The sequence below is a fragment of the Ostrinia nubilalis genome, chromosome 3 (assembly GCF_963855985.1).
Source record: "Ostrinia nubilalis chromosome 3, ilOstNubi1.1, whole genome shotgun sequence".
NCBI classification, from domain to species: Eukaryota; Metazoa; Arthropoda; class Insecta; order Lepidoptera; family Crambidae; genus Ostrinia; species Ostrinia nubilalis.
The window spans coordinates 4,996,318-5,013,033 of NC_087090.1; the positions used below are offsets into that span (position 1 = coordinate 4,996,318).

The 16,716-nt window shown below is 37.9% G+C and overlaps 1 protein-coding gene across 3 annotated transcripts in view; it reads right to left on the bottom strand.

Annotated features, from left to right (window-relative positions):
• Nucleotides 1–3,594: 3,594 nt before the first annotated feature.
• LOC135087675 (clavesin-1) overlaps nucleotides 3,595–16,716 on the bottom strand; it is a 48,660-nt gene continuing 35,538 nt past the window's right edge. For all 3 annotated transcript variants that reach the window (XM_063982423.1, XM_063982421.1, XM_063982422.1), the window contains exons 5-6: nucleotides 4,843–5,004; nucleotides 3,595–4,357 (exon numbers count right to left, since the gene is read on the bottom strand). In XM_063982423.1, the coding sequence (XP_063838493.1) occupies nucleotides 4,172–4,357; nucleotides 4,843–5,004 (348 nt within the window). In that variant the 3' untranslated portion in view covers nucleotides 3,595–4,171. The remainder of the gene's footprint in view (nucleotides 4,358–4,842; nucleotides 5,005–16,716) is intronic.

Here is a 16,716-nt window from a genome sequence, read left to right on the forward strand (position 1 = left end):
CGCCTTATAAGTAAATATATATAATTAAACATTTAAATACATAATATTGGAATGCATCGTTCCAAAACACACTTGTCAAATGACATTACAAATACAAGGCACTTCATAGATTTATCGAAATACAAGGCACATTTAATTGCACATTTCATCAGATTTCCCACCCCCATAAATTACCCAACTGAAATGGATCAACCTGTATATAACAATATCATTGCATATATTTGTAGTTACTGTGGTAAATGCGTAGGTATGTTCTAGGTTGGTAATATTAAACTGATAGCATTTCAGTTCCTACAATACACATTCTGGCATCGTTTACACGTAATAACTCTTAAAAACACACCATGTATAATGTCATGATATTACACTATAATGAATATGGTACTTAACTGGCACATCTAGAACATTCACAGCCTCGATGCTGTCCACAATGGAAGCTAGCATCATACACGCATTCGCTAGAGAACAATTTTTTATTAACAATCGCTTTAAAACTGAGCTCAGTTTCACTTTCACTATTCTTTGTCATCATAGCTGGGCACCGTTAATCAAATAGTTAACTTCGTTAATCGTTAAACCGTTAATAAAAAAATTAACTTCGTTAAACGTTAAAACGTTACATTTCGCAAGATTTAACGCAAGTTAACGTTAATCGTTAATCCGTTAACACATGATAATAAAACGAAAAAAATAATTGTATGCAAGGTTCAAATAATTTCGACAGCTTGTATCGCGCATGGAATTTATTCCTCTTTTATGTTTGCGCTACAAGCTTTCGAAATTATTTGAACCTTGCATAAACACAATTATTTTTTTCGTTTTAGTACAACTGAATTTCAGAATAAAAGCTTTTTAACCCTTCATTCGACGGAATTTTTTTTTAGTCAAATTTATAAAACAGTTACTGATTTCGTTTCTTAGCTTGTATAGGACCCTAGAAAAAATAACCAAAAAAATCTACCTATTTCAGTTTCCTGAAAAACCTATGTCCATTATACTGGACGTTGCCAAGTTCTTAAGAAAGTGACTCTCTCCAACCAAGTCCAGTATACTTCCCGTTGTCGAAGAGACAGAAAAAAGAAACAAGTGGTTCCGTAATAAAATATTAATTATTATCATCATAATTTCAGCCTTATGACATCCAATAATTAACATTGTCCTCCCCCAATGATTATCAGGTTGGCAAGAGGGCGAACAACCGGCCAATCTGATTGTCATCCTGTATCCTGCGCCTTCCTGCTACCTTTATGGGGTCATCTGTCCACCTCGTGGGTGGACCTCCCACGCTGCGCTTATGGGCACGTTGCTTCCATACTAGAACCTTGCTGTGGCCATCATCCATAAGTTCTGCGTGATGTGTGCCCTGCCCATTGCCACTTTAGCATGCTAATCCATAAGGCTATATCAGCAATTTTAGTTCTTTTACGGATTTCCTCATTAGATGTCGTAAAGAAACACCAAGCACAGCCCTCTCCATATCCCAGCGTGATATAGAGAGGGCTTATGTTGAGAGGCAACGTTTCAATAGGTACCATTATATGATTACTGGTAACACATTTGGACCTGTTGCTGATTTCTTTTCCTGTACTTGGACCGCCATCAAGGTGGCGTTTGTGCAAGTACTTCAGCACCAAGGGTCAATACGGTACTTCTCTGAAAAGAATGAAGCACTGCTCAAGCTTCAATCAAATCGAAAGCCCTCTCATAGTCCACGTACGCCAAAGTTAATGGCAAGTTACACTCCTTGGTCTTCTGTATAACCCTGCCGCAGCGTATGGATGCGGTTTATGGTTACAAAGACTTCTTGGACACCGGCATGTAATAACCCTCGCAAAAAAGCTTGTAGATATGGCTCAGAAGCGACATGGGACTGTAATTCTTCAGTAAAGTGCTATCCCCTTTCTTGAAGAAGGGTACCACCACGCTTCTGTTCCATGCCTCTGGGGTTATTTCCTCGAGTAAGACAGATTTAAAGATTTAGCTGTGTACATCCATGCGTTCTGTGCATGAACTGATGGAAGAGCAGAGTGAGAAGGACAATTTTCTCCTCAGAACCAGTATCTATATGAAAAAGAGTAATTTTAGGCGGCACCAATGCTACTAAGGCTTGTTTTTAAGACTTGAAACTCTGAAAAACGATACATAGTGAGGCAGAAAACATTTTATGTGTAGATCCCTAAAATAATATTAGGAAAAACCACAAAACTTAATTCTTTAGTAATTTGGCAACGGGAAGAATACTGGACATAGTATTTAGCAGTTACTTTACTAGTAATTCGACGACGGGAAGTATACTGGACATGCAAGTTATGGGTGTCATAAAAAGAAAACAAAACTGTGTATGACAATAAATACATTGTAAGTAGCTTCGCAGGTATGCTATCTATAGTTTTCAATAATATTACAAGAATATAAGCTATAAAATAATGAATAAAATGCAATTTACCAAGAGCCCGCACAGCGGGTCCATCCCCCCCGTCATACAATTGGGGATTGCTCGCGTCCCATCGATATTGGTGCCTTGCTGATTTTTGACAGCATAGTTAGATAGTTTAGGGAGCCAATGAACACCTTGAGTTCAAGATATACGGTCAATTTTTTTATATAGATTTTATTTCGTTCAATGGGAAGTATATCGCACGTCGTCGAATTAAGGGTTAATTACTATAATTTTATTTTACACTTTTTAGTAGTATCTCAATCTCAGAGCCTTAGTTCAATTACAATACAATTTAGCACCAAAGTGCTCGAAAAGACAAATCCAGCAAACCCAAACTCGATAAGTTTCCACCTTGTCGTTTTGGAATTCCTATGGCCACCTCCTGACTCCATCATCAGGACCCTGGACATCATCTAGTACTAAATTGCTCAAAAAGACAAATCTAACGGACCCAAATTCGATGCGATGCCGCCGTTTCATTTAGGAGTTCCTATGGCCACCTCATGACTCCATCATCAGACCAGCTCAATGATACCATAACATTGCATTGTCATCGTAGGTACTTACATAAATATACCAAATTTCAGCTCAATCGGTTGAGGAAAACTGGTCTTAAATTCAGTTGCAAGAGTTGTCCCACACATACTAACAAGATAAGTGTCGTTAGTGATCTGGTTACAAAAACTGTTGTTTTGGGTTCTGGAAGTTCTGGAAGCCCGAACGTACTTGTCAGAACGCGTTTTTCTAGCGTTTTTCAGCGTGCCTGCTGTATCTTTTTGGTAAATAGTAGGTACTGGATTAACGATTAACGGACTTAGGATAATTTAACGGAAGTTAACGAGTCCGTTAACATTTTTTAAAGTTAACTTAAAAGTTAATCCGTTAATAGAAATGTTAACTTCGTTAATTAACGATTAACGGATTAACGAGTTAATGCCCAGCTATGTTTGTCATACAGTATTTTTTGATATTTTAAATCGTACAAAAGGTCGTATGTGATTTATTATAATATGAATTTTGATGCTTTATAGGTAAATACGTCTCCTGGTACAATAAAAATGTAAAAAAAACATGTCCTCTATTGATTCTAAATATTCTTCTACAAACATGTCATGAGTTCCGCTCAAAATCACATCCCTTATACTACTCAAACAACTGTTTACTCTAAACTTACAAAATACGCTACAACAACTTATACAATGATAACACAGCTATCTTATGTTGTATTATTCAGACCTATTCACACAGTTCATAAACAATATAAAAATATTTGCATTTTAGCATCTTAAAGAAATACTCTCTAAATATTGCTCTACTCTTAACGGATATTTGGAATATCGAACTTTTAGATTTTAGTAATCATTGTTATACTACTGGTGCTCAGATTACACTAAATATAAATATTTACCTAAATAATCTATTCCTTTACAAACACTTGCAATATTTGTATCAGAATATTAAATTTTATGAACCTCACTCTTTAGGTAATGGGCGTAAACGGTATCACACAAGTTGATTTAGTGAACACTTGTCTAAAAACCCATTCGATAACAACTTTTCATAAAGCCTTCAAATAGTACAGACGACGGCACATCAAGTCACACACTGTGGTATTTTATATTAGTTGTCATAGGTTTTTCAACAAAAATGTATAACCTGATATGCTGCCACGTCATGGCTGATGTCAACATGTCATCTGCAGTGTGAGGTCCAGTCTACTAGTTGTGAGCGTTACGTCTTCTTGGCGAATCCGTAGCTGTCATAGGTCTTGATGAAGGGCTCTACGTCGCGCAGTACGGGGTACCATTCCGCGGAGGAGTAGTCCACTGCTGGGAGTTCCCCACCGTAGTTGCTGGGCAGGTGGGAGGCTGGGACATGCTTGTGGAGAGACGCCATCTTCGAGCCGTGGAAGAAGATCTGGAATTGAACGATGCTCGTTACAATCGATTTCGATATTACTGTCCATCCCTCTAAATATCGCGACAGTTTAAATTCTGATGTCGCTACGCTTCGCCTTTTTTTCTCCCTATAACGTGTTCTACTTCGCTCTTGTTCCTGGGATACGCTGCTAACATGTAACGGCCGCCACCAACCGGCCATTGTGGAAATCATTGGGGGAGGCCTATGTTCAGCAGTGGATGTCCTATGGCTGAAAATGATACGCTGCTAAACGCTACTTTATGCAAGAGAGTTTCTTTAAGTCTTCGTTTAAACCTAGCATTTTTTTTTCTTACTTAATAGGGTCGCAAATTGGAGCCAAGTAATTTGACGTTCAAACGTTTTATAGCCACTATAATACTCAGCATGATAACACAATCGTAGAGCATACCAATTGAAATGTAAAATTATGGATCATCATAATTAAGGGCAAACAACGGTGATAGAAAATTGAGGCTACTTACTCTATTCCGCAGCTTTTCCCTGATGAAAGGCTTGAACATGTTCCAGACGACGTTGAAGACCATCGGCTGGTTGATGAAGTGCACCTCCTTAAGGCGCGTGGGCATGGCTTCCTGGATGAACGTCAGTAGACGCTTCGATGAAGACGGTGTAAACGCCATAGCCTGAAATAAAAGAAAATACCCTTAGGTTTTCATACTACATACCTACGTGGTTATATTTTCTCTCTTGCTTTTCCCTTTTCTATTCGAAATCTGTTTAGCCCAGGCCTGGTCTGACTGGAAAAACATCAGGTTATTTAGTCTCCATGGCAGGAGAATGACCCTTTCTAATTTACCAGAGGCAAAAGGAAGGTTTCGGTCACACTCTCCACGCTGGCCAGACAGGTTAACTCGTATTCACACGTAACTAAATTAATAAACGTAAAGAGCGTATCGATTACGCGTGACAAATCTTGACTGTATGCTATAATAAGACATTCTAATGGTTATGTTGTGATCGTTCAAGGATTAACCAATCACCCGTAACAGTTTAGTGCTCAAATTTTATCTCAGAAGTTACGGCTCACAGATATTAAATATAATGAACGTGATAAAGTGTTAGCTGAAACTTTAATCTAAAATCCTCGGTTTAACCCAATTGTGGCTTGTCGTTAACCGCAAGCACGGGTCAAAGCCGAGATCAAATACGATCAGACAGGTGGAAAGGCCAAGGACGAAGCTTCCAGGTAAATATTATTTATTGTCATTAGTCGTGACAAAAAGGTACCAAGGCTGCAGAAATTGAAACAACAAACGTTGTTTTTCGTAGGACAGCTCCTACCAGAGTAATTAAGAAATATGAACGGTGGTATGAACGATACGAACTGTGAAATATGATAAGTCTGGGTTGCACATAGGTAACTATAATTGTATAAACATCTTAGGAGTTAGTCCAACTGCAATGAGTGCATCAATCACACACATGTGTTGTATATCGATCATAACTGGATATGCACGAAGCATCGAAAAACATAATTTAGTGTTTGACGAAGCACTTATCCTGATTACCATATCGCTAGACTTGGCGTTTGTTTATTGACATTGGCCAGCTATGTCCTTATACAGGTGGGAACCAACTTCCTCCGACGTGAGCGGATGTTTGACTAAAATATTGAACTACAATAGGTAAATGAGATTACGAAATATAATAAGGGAGTGCGGCTCTTTGAAGACGCTCGGGTATTTTGTAGGTAAACTTATGTTTAAGACAATTTTTTTATTAAATAAATACCTAGGTTTTCCACTTAGCCCCAAATTGAGCAGAATCTGTAGTATGGTGACTAGATAACGTGTGTCCTAAATAAACCATCCATAAGGCTATGTTATTATTATAAATGCTCTTGCTCACATTTATATTTACATTCAGTGTGATACGAACATGCAACCATTACCTGATTTGTCAGATTCACAAACCACCAGGCCAGCTGAAATATTGTTATTAAAGCGCCGTAGTCAAAAAGAAGATGACTCGTCTTATTAAAAAAAGACCTCCTGAACCTTATGTTCCGGGCACTTTACCTACTGCACTTGTTACGGATTATTCACGCTTGCACCTCGTGAATAAACAACACCAGCCTCGGACGTGACGCCCCTTGAACTGGAACCAAGGCGGTCTCATTTTCCTTTACAGTTTCCCGATACCAGATAAACAAGATCAGGAAGAAGTGAATGTTCATACAACCTCTAGGAATTCGATAATGGCTCTACAATAAACCTCATGCGTGATTGGAAAGACAAATGCCCGATTTAGCGTCTCTAACTTTGACCTCTAATGACACTCGTGATTTGACTTAGCTACTATTTCTAATTACATATTTTACATTAGCACTAGCCAGCTAACTATTTTTTTTAAAACGGATATTCAAAATTCAAAATTCAAAATTCAAAATTTATTTATTGGAAACAAGAAAATTTGTACATGAAAAAGCGTGTACGATAATAGCCGCAATAGTTTCAGAGAACTGTGGTGCGACTACTAACGCCCACTTCCGTAAAAAATATTCCATAAACATACTACTTTAGGCGTGCTGTATGTATGTGTGTGATGTGTGTATGTGTGTGGTGTGTGTATGTGTGTGGTGTGTGTATTTGTGTGTTGTAAGAGTGTGTTGGCTTTAATAATATAGAATAGAAGGAACCCAAGTTACCCGTTTAAGAAATTTTCAATCTCCTGATAAGTGAGCGTATGAAGCCATTTATCAATCACAATTTTACATTCACGCAAGGTAAGTTTGTAGATGTTGAGAAGTCTATTAATTTTATTATATAATTTAGGACTCAGGAACCGATATTGTCGACTCGCCACTCCAAGTACGCAGGACTCCAATCTGCACACTTTGTCATGTCTTCGGGTCTTTTCTTCCCGGTTAGGTTCGAATACCAGACCAGCGTGTTTGCGGAGTACAGTTTGCATGATAAAAGAGTGTCTTACTCTTGGTAACCTACACAAAGCATATAGTTCGTCGGTTGGAAAACGAATGGGGTTGTGAGTCATGACTTTTAAGACAGCTCTTTGTGCCCTTTCCAGACGTAGGAAAGAGGTCTTACAAGCGTTACCCCATGCTGTGATACAGTAGGTCAGTACTGAGTGGGCAAGAGCATAGTAAACAGTCCTGAGGGTGGTGAAGTTGGCTGAGGTTCGTAAGTTTCTAAAAACAAAAATCAGCTTTCGAACCCTTGCAACTAGTGATGTGATCTGACAGTTCCAGGACAACGTACTATCTATCATTACGCCTAGGTATTTAATGCTATTAGTTCTGGAGATACTTACACAGTTGCAGCTCGCATTTACAGCAGATATTCCACACTTGTGTGCAGTTATATCAAACAAAGAATCAGGTTGGGAAGCAAGTCTAGGAGCAAAGGTTATAAATTTGGTTTTGTCAGTATTGAGGGTAAGCAAATTTACTGATAACCATTCCATGACTGTCTTCAAAGCAGATTCCGCACGAGTACGCGTTTCTGACCAATTAGATCCCTGAACCAAAATCGCAGTATCGTCAGCATACGTAATGATTCTGGAGTGATCCAGTGACATCATACAAAGGTCGTTAATGTAAATTAAAAACAGAGTAGGGCCAAGAACACTACCCTGAGGAACACCATAAGTGATACATACATCTTGACTGGTAAAGTTATCAATTTTTACTACCTGAGAGCGTTCACTTAGATAACTCACGAAGATGTCAAGAGCCAAACCTCTAACACCTATCCTCTCCAGCTTTTGAATCAAAATCGGGACCGAAACAGTGTCAAAAGCTTTTGACAGGTCAAGGAAGATAGCAATAGTCTTTAATTTTTTATTTAAATTTGATGCCACATCGTCAACTAACGCCAGTACTGCGTCTTCAGTACTTTTGCCGGACCTGAAACCAAATTGATTATCTGCTAGGATATTATGTGAAGTTAGAAAAGCAACGAGTCTTTTGTTGATGATTTTCTCTAAAAGTTTAGACAAAATAGTAAGCACAGATATGGGTCTGTAATTATTAACACATGACGCATCTCCACTTTTGTGTATCGGATGTACAAGTGCTTTTTTAAAAACTGAAGGAAAAGTACCGGTCAAGAGGCAAAGATTAAAAACATGGCATATAACAGGCACCAGGATGTGTCTAGCGGCCCTGATGAGTTTAGAAGGGATCCCGTCCCACCCCGTAGCACAATCTAGGTTAAGTCCAAGAATCAAACACTCAATTTCGTTATTATCCGTTGTGAAAACAGCCATGGAGTCAGAGGGTGAGGCTAGTGAAGACGGTTCAGGTACAGTAGGGCAACGTCTGGTGGCCACGATTCTGGACGCCAGGTTTTTTCCCACATTAGCGAAAAAGGAGTTTACAAAATCTACCGAGCGAGATGGACTTTCGTTTACGGATAACAGTTTAGTGGCAGTTGACGATGTCTGTTTCAAATTGGCGATTGATTTAATTAGATTCCAAGTGGCTTTGGGATTTTTGCTGTATTTCTTGAATTCTGCACTTTCAAACTCTCGTTTAATTTTTTTAAGTAAATTGTTGCAAAAGTTTCTATATCGTCTGTAGGTGATTTTCAGGTTGTCGTTATAGGGGTCCCTCTTAGATTGATGGTGAAGTCTATCTCGATTTCGTATACAACGTAACAGTCCCGGCGTAATCCAGGGTTTGATGATAAGGTTTCTACTTGAAGTCCTATGTGTACGAGTGTTATTTCTGACCACTTCGGATAAAATACCAACCAAAAGAGTAGCTGCTTCAGTTGCAGTGTTGGTGGCTAGGACTGGTGAGAAATCAGTTGTTTCGAGGTCTGTTACACATGCAGGGATGTCAGTACGCGTAGCAACTCTTTGGGTCCTTGAGGTTACTGATTCAATATTACAAGCCATGAGCATTGGAGCGTGGTCAGTTATAAATGAGTCAAGGATAAGTGTAACAGCCGGTTTATTGGATTTGATGATAGCGTGATCCAAACAACTATTACCACGTGTTGGCAAGAGGTGACCTGGTAGCATTGCGTGGGACGCAACTGTGGTGAGGTATGTATCAGAGTTCAGGTCCGTGCTGCCATGCGAAATGTCGATATTAATATCACCGGTTATGATGATAGTTTTAAATGATTTAAGTGAGCTTAACGTACTGTCTAGTGCGTTCACAAAGTTATCAATTTTACGTTGCGACGGGGAGCGATATATTGCTAGTAGTGCAAGTTCGTTGTGGATTTTAAGCAAAAGACAATTGGCATCCACCATAACCGGAGACTCCACAGTACAATTTAAGTTGCGTCGAATATAGACCACTACACCATCATTTTGATTGGAAAAATCTGATTTAAAATATTCGAAGTCCGGTATATTTGGGATGAAAGGACACTTACTTAGCCAGCACTCGGACAAAACTATTATGTCTAGTTGAACTTTGACTCTGTCCAATAAGACAAGAAGATTGTTGAAGTTGGGGGTGTTGCCTATGCTTCTAATATTTACATGAAAAATTTTAAGTGACTTGCTAATGTTTCTTAGCAATGTTTCACATTGTTCTGGTGAACAGTTGAACGATTTAGAGACATTGAAATTGTCAATATCATCAGCGAAGGTACAATTATTATTCATTGCAAATAGAAAAAAAAAAGAAAAAAAAAAAAAAAAAGAATACAATACAAATAAAATAAATAGTGTATAATTAATTTATAATTTTTTTTACAGAAAGTGACAAATATTACCTAAGACAGGAATGGCGAGAGTCCAATTGATAGTACAGTTACATTCATTTGATAATGTTGTACGATACGATACATAGTACGAGATACAGTATTAGAGTGGTATAGAGGGTTCTTTCCATTTAAGCCGGTATGTATGTGTGTTGTTGTGTATGACAGTAGTGTTATATGAGTGTGTAGTATTTGTGTACAGCAAGTTGCAGTAATTTGTATAATAATTAGTAGAAGTAATGAAAATAATAGTATGCTAGAAAAAGTAAGTGATATGAGTGAATGCTCTAGTCATATTTTTTCTTTGAGTTTCTCCAGGTCTGCTTCCGTAGATACGCGAATATGAGATGACCCTTCCTTCTTGCGAAGAAAAATGCTTCCACTAGATGTCCAACAGAATTTAAAGTCATTTGCCTTAGCGAATTCACGTGTCAGATAAAACAGTCGTTTCAGTTTTGGGGACAGAGAATCAGCAACATAAACATGTTTTGGAGGGCCATATATTTGTAGGTGCTGGGTGTTAAGTTTCTCCGCACCTTCAACCTTATTAAATTTCTTGGCTGAGGCAATTAGTTTATGCTTGAGAGCAACGGTAGTTAACTCTATGACTATAGGCTTGTTGTCTTCTGATTTGGAGTTAATTCTATAAATATCTTTTATATCTCTGCTATCTACGGGCGTGTTTAGGATTTTTCCCACCCTCTCGAAGATTGAGGTTAGAGTCTCCTTGGTTTCACTGGGTGACCTGGGTATATTTCTGATCTCAACGTGTGTCGAACGAGATTTTTTATCTAGATAATCCAACTTTTCTTCCAGGGCGGCTATTTGCTTCTGATTCTCCTTCTTTTCTTCTTCCAGCAGACAGAGTTTGTGCGATAGGTCATCGTATTTTTGGGACATAAATTCGATTGATTTCAGTATTTCTGCATTTTGAGTCTTAATATTCGTAATAGATTCCTGTAGGTCTAAAAGCCTTCTATCCTGATTGGTTGTAAAGTTTGAAAAGTGCATCCTCATCTCGGCCATAAATGAGCGCAAGTCACTGTGATCAGGGCCGTCAGACTTTCGCTTACCGTATGTTGGTAAAGACGCGTCAGTGTCCCTATCGGAGGTCTCGGAGGTTCTGATCTGCTGCAGTGTTGAAGCTTTTGATTGGGGGTTATCCTTGGGGTCGGCAGTCCCCTTAGACTGGGGCATCTGTGGGGCGTCAGCTTTTGTAGTCGATGATGAGTGTTGTTTTTTTCCAGGTGATTTGGTAGGTGTGCGTTTCAAAGGCATTTTTTTTTTGGCAGTCACAAATTTCCAAGTTAGTATGATGTCCGGTCAGTTACCGTGTGAATGTGTCCGTTTTACGCTCGCGTCAATGGGCCGCCCGACCACTCAAGCGGATGACTCAGCGTGTGCCGGCCGGCGTTAGCACCGGAGCGAGCTCGATGCGTGTAGGTACTAACGTTCGTTGGATAAATATGCTATTTTGAAGTGAATATGCTTGTACCTTTAGATCCAGTTCGTATTTCTTGACACTGTTTTCACCACCACAAAACTTGTCTCAAAGTCTACAAAACAAGGTATAGCACGACACAGGAATGTAACTTTTTACATCATTTTTAATTAAAAATACACGGAGCCAGGATATGCCCGACGGATTTCTTCAATATGTTGTTTATTACTTTCAAAGTGTAAATGAACAGTTTTAATTGCAATATTATACAGTAACACGCTATTTCTGAAATAACACTAGAGGCAAACAACAGCTGTGTGACGACGTTGCAAAATATGCGGCATACTTAAAGAGGTTAAAATGGTAGCGCATTTTCTTACATAACTTTTCAATTCCTATCATTGGAGGTCCGAAAATATTTCTCATACAATTTGATACCATAATGATCATTCTTCATAAAAAAATTAAAACCTAGGTACATATTTAAAAACATAATCATTGATATTCATAATATCACTAATCATACACTTAGTTTTTACTAATATTTGTTTTCATATATTTTTCTATACTAATGATCGAAACTCATAATCATTTGAATAAATAACTATAACCTTAGATTAATAAAACCTATAGTCCGATTTTTAATTCGACGGAATTCTGACAGCTGTCATTTTTTGACAATTCAGATGTAATAAGCCTTTTTTGCTTTGAATTATTAATAAATAATATGAAATGAAATTTCATCAAGTACAACTTACAAGAATGAACTATTGTTTGTTTTGTGAATTTAATGTACCCTAATTATTATGTACATTTTAAAGATTAAATAGAAAAAAACGTGTTTTTAACACGGTAAAACAACATATTATCATAAACGAAAATATGTATTGATCATCAATCATCATTATCGTCATCGTAATCAACTTGGATTATAAAATTGGCATCTTGTTAAATTGATTATTTTATGAAGCTAAGATTTTATTAACAAAAGGATTTTCATAAAAAAGGTTTGTAACCCATGGATTATTGGCCAGGGAGTCCAGTAATAGAAAAATAATTTCCCAATTTTTTTTGTAACTTCAAAAGTATGATAATAAAAATTCAAATAACCATTTTGAAATGATCGGTACATTTTTAAGCCTTAGTTTTTCAAGTGAAACCTTAAATTCAAGAAAGGATTATTTTTTAATTTATGAAAATGCTCTCCATTCTTAGTGGGAATGTTTCAATGTTGACAACACTTCTGAAATGTCAAAATTCCGTCGAATTAAAAATCAGAGTTTAGATGGATAGTCTTCATACAAACGCTTCGTCAAGAGTGAGGCAAAAACCTTATGTCATTAGTGTCAATTTTGTTGGGGAGTGTAGACAGTGAAGGCGATTTTCCCGAAAGTAGGGAAATTTTTAATACGTTTTTAATAATTTTATAATTAACAAAAACAAAACGCATCATGTACTTACTTATTTATTGAATTCAAAGTACCTACCTAATAACAATAAGATAAATCGACTTAAAAGTCTCGATTTCATAAAAAAGGAAGTGTATTTGTACGGCGAACAATTGGGAAATAAATTTTCTTGTTACTGGTATCATTCCCGTATTTAATTTTTGAAAGCCAAATTCAAGCAAAATACGCGTCGAATCGTAGTACTTACTTATGAAATGTAACACTGGTCACTTTCTTTTGTTTTTCTGATGTATTTTAGACACCCTTTCACAGCATAAACCGTTTTAATAATTAAAATTCGTCGGACGTGTTTACCAATTTTTCACTTTGACAGTTCATGTGACGTTTACGGGTAAGCCGTGCCGGCTCCCTAAAAACTGCCTCACCTTTCGTGCACTGACTATCTATCTAGGTTTTATTAATCTAAGACTATAACATTCATAAATGTGATATATCCTAATATTTGTTTTCATAAAGGACATTGTCAGAAACCGCCTAAAAAACCGCCCAAAAACATTAACCCATCATAATTATTTTCTATTTTTTTTAATACATTAAGCACCCTTTCATTCTAATGGACACTTAAGCATTGAAAAATTAAATAAATAAGTCTTTTAACGTTTATTCTATAATACTATTACAACTTCCGGACGTTTTGGTGCGTGGCATGGTCTAAAACCTATCAAGTTCCATTATTTTTGCCGATAAAATCTGTACGAGGCATTACCGTACTTTATTGCTGGGAGTCCATGTATAGTGATGTTCCTGCGGCCATCATAGACAATAAAATATCGATTTTGAAAATAAAATAAATCGATTAGAAGACTAGATTTGCGTTAAAAGCTAAAAAGATATTGACACTATTACAAGAAGCTATCTAAAGTGTCCAACTGGTCGAAGGTCGTAAATAAAATGAAAATAATTAGGACCATAAACTGATATTCATGGTATCATAACTGTAAAAGTGTCAGAATCCGATGTTGAATCCAATGCCAGTTGAAGTGAGAGAAACATATATCAACCTAGTATAGTTGCCAGTCTCTTATAATCTATGCCAATGAGGGTTTTCGCGATTGAAAAATCCGCGAGATGGCAATACGTATACGCGAGGTCCAAATGCTGCATGATTGGTGGATTTTGACATATCTGTCAATGTCATGTCAAAAATAACCAATCATGCAGCATTTGGACCTCACGTCTACGTATTGCCATCTCGCGGATTTTTCAATCGCGAAAACCCTCATTCATAGCGCATGTATAATAATAGACCAAATGAACTTTTATAGATTGTGAAAGAGAAGATAAAGATTTTATTATTTTATTAAAATTGCCACGAGGTAGTTTTTCAGTAGAAACCAGGATTGGATAATCGCTACAGGCAAGTATCAGAACATTTTATAAATATTTTTAATCGATTATATCCTTGTGAATCGTTTTAATAAATTGTCATTTTACTTTTTCAATTAAAACTTTTTCAATCCCTAGTCTTGTCAAACTGTCATAATGTCAACAAATTATAAATGTCACGTCAGTTGACTCAATTTCAGTCTTCTGTGCGTTTATTGTATTTTTATTTCAATGAAATAGTGCTAAAGGGTTAGTACTAAAAGTGAAAGCCTTATGGGGGTTATTTGCCAACAACCCACCATATGTTTTACTCGGAATCCTATTCCGATTCTTAATCGTTAAGATTATTGTTAGGCAGTTCGAGGCAGGAAATGAAGGTAGGAAGAACACGGTGGAAGGAAGAATGTTATTAGCGGATTGGAAATTATATTTAACAACAGGAATAGCAAGGGATTGATTAGGATACAATAGCAATAAAATTATTTAAATCTTAAGAGCAAAGCGATCGCGGAAGAAGTGTCACGACGACATATTTCAAAACTCATCAACGGCGATGAGTGAGCGGAGATCGGTGACCGGCGTTGAAGCGAGACGGCAGCATACGTCTTCACGGGTGTGCGAGCGACGCAGACGTATTGTGATGGCCGCAGCAGGGGTCGCAATACCGAATCATTTCAGCAAAACCGGTATTTTCGGTATTGGCTCTAAATCAATACCGGTAATCCGGTATTTTCGATATTTCCGGGATTAAGCTAAAGTTAGCAAATAATAAAGTTATTTTGCGGAGGAATAGTAAGTAGGTACCTAACCTAAATGAATTTATCTTCTAAGGGCTGATTTTTCAATCATCAAATAACTTTTAACTGACGAATAAATTTGTCATTTTGATATTATTTCCCATACTGAAACTATCAATATGCCAAAATTACTCTTCAGTTAAGAGTTATCCAACGATTGAAAAATCAGCTCTAAATAAAACAAAATACTCATTGACACAAGGTTTGTTGTTTGATATGTTGGTAATCAATCAGTTAGTTCTTTGCAATAATTTACTAATTCAACGATGTCTCTGTGATCAACTCGGTCAAAACAGGAAGCGATCACCGAATGGTGAGGCACATTGAATATCAGACCCAAGCTCAAAAGATGTCGACTGATGAAGTCTACGCTCCGCCCAGCACCTATCCTATCCAAGTCAAAAACCCCGAAAGCTTTCAGCTCGAATTGCAAAATCGTTTCGAATGCCTAGGAGACTGCGGAAATGTGGACGAATACAATGACAGGTTCGTGGAAATTTCCCAAACGACTGGGTCTAAGTTCTCTAAAACCCGCCGTTCAAAAGGAACCAAAAAGATCTCTGACCTCACCAATAAACTCATGGAAGAGAGACGGAACTTGGTTCTGCTGTCCTCTGAAGATGCTGCTCAGTATCGGCGTTTTAACAGACAGATCTCCAAGTCTTTGACTCGCGACCTACGCCAATTTAATACAGACCGTATTAAATAGGCGATTGAGTAAAACAAGGGCTCTAAAGTGTTCGCAAGAGATCTGTCTGTTGATCAACTGACCAAGCTGAAGACAGAGGATGGCAGAGCCATTTCGTCGGAGCCGGAGATATTGGAAGAGGTTGAGAAGTTCTACGGACAATTATACACGAGTGTAGTGTACGCACACCTGTCACAAATCTAGCCGAAGACCAAAGAGCTAGATTGACCCAACACTATACCGAAGATATCCCGGACGTCAGTCTGTACGAGATTAGAATGGCTCTCAAACAGCTGAAGAACAACAAGGCACCGGGTGATGATGGAATTACGGCTGAACTTTTGAAGGCAGGCGGAACGCCGGTGCTAAGGGCTCTTAAGAAGCTGTTCAATTCCGTCATCCTCGAAGGAAAAACGCCTACGACATGGCACAGAAGTGTGGTGATACTCTTCTTCAAAAAAGGCGACAAAACCTTGTTGAAGAATTATAGGCCCATCTCACTTCTGAGCTATGTCTACAAGCTGTTTTCAAGAGTCATTACGAATCGTCTCGCTCGCAGGCTCGACGACTTCCAGCCTCCCGAACAAGCCGGTTTTCGAAAAGGCTTTAGTACCATAGACCACATACATACGCTAAGGCAGATTATACAGAAGACCGAGGAGTACTTTGCCTGGCGTTTGTGGATTATGAGAAAGCCTTCGATTCGGTCGAGACCTGGGCAGTGCTACAGTCTCTCCAAAGGTGCCAAATTGACTATCGATATATCGAAGTGTTAAAACACCACGATGTGGGTCCGCCTCCAGGATCGGGACTCGAAACCTATCTATCAAAACTGTTTACCACCGCCCTGGAAGATGTCTTCAAGCTTCTGGACTGGAATGGATTTGGCATAATCATAATCCTTTATTAAAATAACTTGGGTTAACTAGTTCA